The 7,950-nt window shown below is 57.6% G+C and overlaps 1 protein-coding gene across 1 annotated transcript; it reads left to right on the forward strand.

Annotated features, from left to right (window-relative positions):
* The first annotated feature begins 1,692 nt into the window (after window positions 1–1,692).
* LOC139805465 (GTP-binding protein Rhes-like) lies at window positions 1,693–2,903 on the forward strand. Its single transcript, XM_071763882.1, is given in 2 exon segments — window positions 1,693–2,286; window positions 2,288–2,903. Coding segments are annotated over 2 exon segments (630 nt in total). The 5' UTR covers window positions 1,693–2,124; the 3' UTR covers window positions 2,756–2,903.
* Window positions 2,904–7,950: the final 5,047 nt, after the last annotated feature.

The following is a 7,950-nucleotide window of genomic DNA, read 5'->3' on the forward strand; positions in this document are numbered from 1 at the left end:
TCACATCCACACGGAGCAACAATGGGAACCAGTTTCACCTCCTCTCATGAAGAACCCTGCCCTGATGTCTGTCTAAGCACAAAGCAGCACTGGCCAATTTCTTTGCTTTAAAGAGCTTCCAAAGCTGAGGTGACATTACTTGTCATGCCCTGCTTCCTCACCACCTTTGGTTCTTCATGTTCACCAATGCTGGTGGCCACACCAGGTACCAAAACACCATCACTGCTTCCTTCCTGTGCCTAAACCCAACACGGCTCAGCCATCCCTCCTCCTGCTCCCATGCCTGATGCCTTCTGCATCCTCAGCTCCTTTTACCTGCAGCAGCTCAGCTGAGGGCATCACCTTTGGGCTCTCCTCCTGACAGTGTAAATCTCCCTAGAAAGAGGAACATTTGTGTGAGTGAAGGTGCATCACTGGGTGGTGCAGAACCTCACCAGTGTCATGGGGTACTGGGGATTTTTGGACACCAGTCCCATTGCCAGTCCCATTGGGGATCCCAGGCTGAGCTGAGGAGGGAAAGCTCTTGACATGGTTAAAATGCAGTGTTAATTGGGTGACAAAGAGTCATATTATTTTCATGATTCTTATGAAAAAGACTTCTGAAATAATCAGAATAAATTCAGCCAGAACTAAACACTGTATCTGGGACTTCGCTATGGAAAGAAAACCAAGTGCATTACAACTACAAAAAAAAGACTAGACCAAAGCTGGGGAAACCCCCTCTCCTTCCCAAATGCAGGAGAAAAACTAATGTGAACTTTTGAGCAAATTCAGATTGTGTTTGGATGTTTAATAAATCAGCTTCTGAACCAACTCGTGTGGAACAGGGAAGGCACCTGCTGTGGAAACAGAGCCGGCCGGGGCGACCTGCCCGACACACATCCTGCCTCTTGCCCCATAAATCAACCAACTGTTCTGGGTCATGGTTCTGCTGAGGCTGGGTCAGAGCCAGTGTTCCCAGCCACCCCTGCTCGGCAGCTGCTGACGGAGACAGCGATGAATCCTTCCCTGGGATTTGTTTGTTTTCCCCTCGGGTTAAGTATTTCATAAAATCACCCCGTGACTGACAGCCGAACGGGGTGGTTATGATGCAGGGGCTTCAGGGTGATCTTGTTGCACCCCGAGGGAAATGTTTCACAGACTCAAGGAAGAGTTGGGCACATTTGCAGCAACCCCACCTGCAAACAAGTCCTGGGATCAGCACACGAAATGCTGTGGGTGACCAGCCAGCCCTTGCCATGGCCACCCAATGGGTAAGGGACCCCTGCCAAGCTCTGCTGCTGCCGGCAAGCCCATGCCAAGACACAAGGCATTAATCTCCTGGGGAGGAGAGGAGAGAGGAGATAGGGGAGAGGGGAGAGGGGAGAGGGGAGAGGGGAGAGGGGAGAGGGGAGAGGGGAGAGGGGAGAGGGGAGAGGGGAGAGGGGAGAGGGGAGAGGGGAGAGGGGAGAGGGGAGAGGGGAGAGGGGAGAGGGGAGAGGGAGAGGGGAGAGGGGAGAGGGGAGAGGGGAGAGGGGAGAGGGGAGAGGGGAGAGGGGAGAGAGGAGAGAGGAGAGAGGAGAGAGGAGAGAGGAGAGAGGAGAGAGGAGAGAGGAGAGAGGAGAGAGGAGAGAGGAGAGAGGAGAGAGGAGAGAGGAGAGAGGAGAGGAGAGGAGAGGAGAGGAGAGGAGAGGAGAGGAGAGGAGAGGAGAGGAGAGGAGAGGAGAGGAGGGCAGGCAGTGCAGCGGGAGGGCTGTGATGCTGCCTGTCCCCGGCGCTGCGATGCGATCGCAATGCGTGGGGCAGCGCTGCTGTCCAGGACTCAGCATCGCGGATTGGCCCGGAGCACCCCGCTCTCTCCCCTCCCTCCCTGCCCTCCCTCCCTCAGCACCCTCAACTCACAGAGATTGGACAGTCTGGTGCCACATGGCAGAGAGGAACCAGGATAAAAGATGAGCTGGACTTGGGAGCCGTAGCGTCCGCAAGAGGACGGCCGGGAGAAGTTTGCCAGGGAGGTGGCACCGAACTGGCCTGGCTGAGACAAGAGGGTGCAGGGGAGGACAGACAGACAGACAGACAGCGGCCACCCAGGGACACCTGTGGGGTGAGCACCACCCACCCGTGTCCCCCCCCAGGCACCCAGCCATGTCCCCAGTGGTGAAGGAGAAGAACCACGTGAGGTTGGTCTTCTTGGGCGCTGCCGGCGTTGGGAAGACGGCGCTCATCCACCGCTTCCTGATGGACACCTTCGAGCCCAAGCACCGGCGCACGGTGGAGGAGCTGCACAGCAAGGAGTACGAGGTGAGCGGGGGCCACGGTCAAGGTGGAAATCCTGGACACCAGTGGGAGCTACTCCTTCCCGGCCATGAGGAAGCTCTCGATCCAGAACAGCGACGCTTTCGCCTTGGTCTACGCCGTAGATGACGCCGAGTCCTTTGAGAGCGTCAAGAGCCTGCGGGAGGAGATCCTGGAGGTGAAGGAGGACAAGTTCCCTCCCATCGTGGTGGTGGGCAACAAGGCAGAGACCGGTGGCGAGCGGCAGGTGCCGGCAGAGGATGCTCTGTCACTGGTGGAACTGGACTGGAACAACCGCTTCGTGGAGACCTCGGCCAAGGACAACGAGAACGTCCTGGAGGTCTTCAGGGAGCTGCTGCAGCAAGCCAACCTGCCCAGCAGGCTCAGCCCAGCACTCTGCAAGAGGAGGGAGACGCTGCCCAAGGAGCAAACCTCCCTGAGGCCTCCCATGAACAAGACCAACAGCTGCTCCGTGTGCTGAGCCGCCCGCACGCAGCCGGGGGGAAGCCTGGAAACTCAGGTGGGGAGAGGCACTGCCTGGGCCAGACCCAACCCCGCTGCCTCCCACCCCTTCCCTTCTCTTCCCCACCAAACCCGCAGGGACCGAGCAGAGCTGGAGATGCCCAAGAGGAGGGACCCGGGGGGGGAGGGATGTGGGTGTCTGGGGGGTGGGTGGGATCCCCAGAGAGGTGGGAGGTTTACCTGGGACACCATCGGGCAGCCGGGTCTTGGCATCTGTGCCAGGGTGAGCTTGCAGGCAGCAGGCAGCTCCTCCCTGTCTAGGAAAGGGGACAGACAGCAGGTTTGTGGCTGCACACAGCAGGTGTGGGCATCGGGGCAGATAATGCCCCCCGTGCCACTCCCCCAGGTCTCCTGCGGGTCCTGTGTCACCTCACCCCCAGCACCTGCACTCACGACCTCCTGCTGCGGCTGCGGTTACACCAACAGACCCAGTGTCCAAAGTAGTCTTGGTTTTGTACCTTGGCGTGGTGTCTATACAGAATTTTTGTTCTTTTTTTCTTTCTTTCTTTTTTTTTTTTTTTTTTTTTTTTTTTTTTTACACGTGACCAATAAACACCTTGTTGCAAAATGGAGCTGGAAAACATCTGTTTCTTTCTCCTCTACTGCAGTGCCTGATATCAGTGTTTAATGCCCAAACCTCTTATCACTGCATTTGCTCTCCCTCCTCTATGCCCCATCCTTACCTGGAGCCTCTCCAGCTCCCCAGCTTCCCCTGGCAGTGTCAGGACATTTGGTGTTACAGTTTTCCCAATAATTTAACCACCAAAGTTTTTACCAAGCATGAGTAACTAAAAATAAAACAGCCTCTTCTCATGTCCAAGTATAGAAAAGAACAACGGCCATCAAAAGACAGAGATCCACTGATGTATAAACCATAAACACATTTAAAAGGAGATAATAAAGGAAGTGGGAGAGGAGCACAGAAGGGCAGCATTTGCCTCACTCTCCCCTCACACAGCCCATCCTTGCTGTAACCTGCTCAGCAGCCACACAAGCAGAGTAAATAAAGATATTGAAGCTTAAAAATGGATTAATGTCATCCTCCCTGACCGGGACCCAAGGGAGCTGGGAAATTTGGGCTCCCCAGCTTTTAGAAGCCCAGCCCTAACTGAGATGCCCTTGTACCTATCCATGCAGGATCACAGCCAGGCAGCCCAACCCCTTCCCAGTCCCTTCCCAGCATGGGCAGAGGACGAGAAGCTGCTGGCAGAGAGAGAACCCACCTCCCCTTGAGTGCTCCTCACTGGGGTGCCCCACTGCCACATGCCCCTGGCACAAGGACAGCATCCTCTGGGCAGGGACAGAGCCTGGAGCAGGCAGAGGTGGGGGGGGGACACACAGGATTGTCACGGGCCAGGTTACCCTCACCACTCTCTGGCTCACAGCCACAGACCCCGTGGTGCCACCATGGCACCCTGTGAGGGGATGTGGCTGCTCCTCACCCAGCACCCTGGGGACATGGGGAGCAGCTCAGTGCAGAGCCCTTCCCAAGGGAAAACCAGAAACAGCTTGGAAGAAATGAAATAGCAAGGCAGGAGGTGGCACCCTGCCCGTGGTGGCAATGGGCATGATGGGTGCAGCCAGAGATGCTGCTGCACCTTGGCAGTGCCCAGCACCAGGGCAATGGCCGAGTGGGGACAGGGCTGCAGCTTGTGCTGCTTTCTGCTCCCCAGGCTCAGGCTGGCAGAGCTGTGCCCCGAGCTGCCACAGGGAGAGGCTCCCCCTGCCCCACCACCGGTTTCCCTGGGCAGACCAGTAACCCCCGGGTGCTCCAGGACCCCCAGTCCCAGCCATTCCCAGCCCAAGACCTGTGGGGTACAGCAGCACAGAGATGCTGCCCGAGATGCTGGAGCTGCAGCAGATGCAGGGAGTGAGATGCAGATGTGAAGCCTCAGCTGGCAGAGCTGCAGGCTGAGACACTGAGGGGCTGGAGCTGCAGTTCAAGGTGCTGGAGCTGAAGATGGAGGCACTGAGCTGCAGAAACTGCACGACAAGATGCTGGAGGTGCAGGGACCCTCACCACGGGCAGCCCTGGGCTGCAGCAATGAGCGGAGCCATTGGAGGAGGTGACCCACCAGCACATACCCCCCGCCCAATGCCTGGCTGCCTTATACAGTCCCCGGCTCCCTCCCACCCCCCCCCGGCTCCCGGCTCTGCCAAGGGGCCGGGTCCCACGCCCCAGCCCTCCCTACACCCCCGTGGGCATCGCGGGCTTGGGGTTTGGGGTTTTTTTTGCGAGACTCCCATGGACACGGGGTTCAGCAAGGTTCAGCCATGCAGGGACAGGGCATGGCTGCTGGGGTTTGGGAACGTTTGCCATGCAGGGAATCCAGCAGGACCAGAGAGAGCTATAGGGTTGTTCTCAGGGCTCTGGGCAGGGGGCAGGACAAGGGAGAGGGGTCAGGAGGCTCAGCCCGTGTCAGCCTGCAAGGCACTGACCGCCTTTTGCTGCAGGAGGGTTGCAGGACGGCTGCAGTGTCAAAATGCAAGCAAAGCAGTGTGCTAAGAGGCCCTGGTGCCGGCCCCAAGGGGGTGATCTATGGCTCTATGGGATCTATGGCTCGTCCTCAGGGGTGGTGTGAGCCCTACCCCTCGTCTGTCTGAGCACACAGGTGAGCCAGGACAGGAGCAGCACTTCTGCTACCGAGCACTGCAAACGTGCTGAGTGAGGTTAAAAATTAGCAGGCTCTATGTCTCATGGCCTGAAACGTGGGTGTGCAGTCTGTGTTCAGCATCCCTTTTATCAGAAAAATGTTCCCAGGGTTGCTGGGTCAGTGCCCTATGAAGGGCTCCAACAGGTTTGGTACCTACCTGTGTCTCTGCAAGGGGATGTGCTGAGGAACTGAACCCCAGCAGCTTATTTTCTTTCAACAAGTGGCAGCAGGGGAAAGGCTTTTCCTTCCCAGCCAGCAGCAGTGGTGCTGAGCTCAGTGTCTCTGCAGCACGGGGTGGGCACAGACGGAACCTGTGATGGGCAGAGCTGGAGCTGACCCTGCAAACACCCCGTGGGCACACACCTCAGGAGATGAGCAAGATTTGCCCTTCCTTCTGCTCCCCTTCGCAGGAAGAGGGGGCAGCAGGGGCAGATGCTTTATGCAGGGGCTTCAGGAGGAACCTGAGAGAGAGAGCAGGAGCCAACCTGCTCCTGGGGAGACCAGGAGCCACCCAAACATCCATTCGGTTTCCCCCGGCTCAGTTCTGCCCTGCAGCACCTGGATGGGGACAGAAGAGTTAACTGTGACACCGGGCACTTGCAGCCTGAGGACTTCTCTGTGGGTCGGGGGCACAGGAGAAGGAGGGGTTCTCCCCTCCATAGCAGCTGCTGGAAGCTCTGCAGCACACAGGAGACTCAGCATCTAGAAGGGAAGATGCCTGTGAGCTTGAGGGGCAACCAGGGCCCGTTGAGGGCCATATTCCCTGCCAGCCTGGTGCCAGGGGCTTCTGTGAGGGCACAGGCTCCAAGGAAAACCCCTCTTACCAGTGAGTTGTGTGACACTGCTGTCCCCAAGCTGGCATCGCCGGTGGCACCACTTGCTCTCCCAATCCCATCGAAACACCCATCAGGATACACACCATTTCCTAGTGACACCGAGGCAGGTGCTGAGGTTTCTGGCGCTGCTGTTCTGCAACACACATTGCAGTGAACTCAACCTGTACACGTGCAGAACCACGGGCTGTTCTTTCCATCCCCCCAAACATCCTAAAGATCCTGAACATCCTCCCATTGCAGCTCTGCTCATTCCCTTCCCCTTCCCTCCGAGTTGCACTCCGGGCTCCCCCCTCCCTCCCCGAACAGACGCCAGCTCAGTCCCCACGCTCGCCCACGTCCCCCTCACCCCAGGAGCTCCGTGTGATCCCTCGTGTTCTGTTCCACATCACGTAGCACATCCCAGCAAACCACCGTGAGATGCTCCCGCTTCATTTGTGTACACAAACAATCGGGGGGGTGGGATCGAGGTGCCGCCTGCCAAAGCTGCAGCAGCCACAGCCGTGAGGGGGGTGGGCGGGGGGTGTGGGGTGTCTGCTGCCAGCCCCTGATGGGCCTAATTGGTGCTGGCTGTGGCAGTTTGCTCAGGTCTTGATTGATGGAGGGCCGGGGCACAACCACTTAAACCAAGGAGACCGATCGAGAAAGCAAAACATTTTAAAACGAAAAGCAGCACTTACTGGTGGAGGATGTAATTAGCCGTGTTTGTCTTTAGGGCCTTGCGCTAAGGGAGGCTCAGCACCGAGGAAAACAAACCGATGTGCTCAGTGCTCTGGAAAGAGGGAACCTGCCGCCCTCGCATCACATGAGCCCCATCAGGACCCATCAAACAAGTCCTTGAGACCCATCAGGACCCACCAAAGGAGCTGGGGAGCCCCATCAGGGGCCATCACGCGGGTCCATAAGCCCCATCACACAGATCCATCACACAGCCCCATCAAGACCCATCATAGGAGCCCCTGATCCCCATCAGGGCTTTCCCAGGCCAGGATTCAGCTGGGTCGAGACGTGGAGGGCTGCAAGGCCAGCCCTCAGTGTTGCAGCCTGTAAGACCAACTCCCTCCCGAGGATTTCAGTTTCCTAAAAGCAGAAGCAGGACTCGGAGCCTGCTCTCCTCGCTCCCCCACGGCTGGCTCCGTGCAGTGCAGCGTAGCCCCTCACCAACCCTGCTTGCTCTGATGGTTTGCACTCTCTGCAGCAGCCTTCCAACGACGCAGAAATTCTTTTGCAAAATTCCATCTGAAACCGCTTCCAAGCAAGGAATTTTTTGGAAATGTAGAGAGTGATTCTCCCAGATTTGGAGGAAAGCCTCACCTCATACGTGTGACCCACTGTACCCACGGGGGAACCTCAGAATGAGAGGGAAGGGTCTCGAGTTGCACAAGGAGAGATTTAGATTTGGGATTAGGAGAAACTCCTTCACTGCAAGGGTTATTGAACACCGGCACAGGCTGCCCAGGGGGTGGCTTTGTCACCGTCCCTGGGAGTGCTGAAAAGCCCTGCAGACGCGGTGCTGAGGGACGTGGTTTAAGCCCTGGAGTTGGTAGAATGAGGACAATGGTTGGTAGCGTCAGGTTATAGTTGGACTCCATGATCCTAAAGGTCTTTTCCAACCAGAACGATTTTGGGGTTCTGGGCCCGGGGGTCCCGGTGCAGCTCGGCCCGAA

This window comes from Heliangelus exortis, chromosome 20 (genome assembly GCF_036169615.1).
Source record: "Heliangelus exortis chromosome 20, bHelExo1.hap1, whole genome shotgun sequence".
Taxonomy (NCBI): Eukaryota; Metazoa; Chordata; class Aves; order Apodiformes; family Trochilidae; genus Heliangelus; species Heliangelus exortis.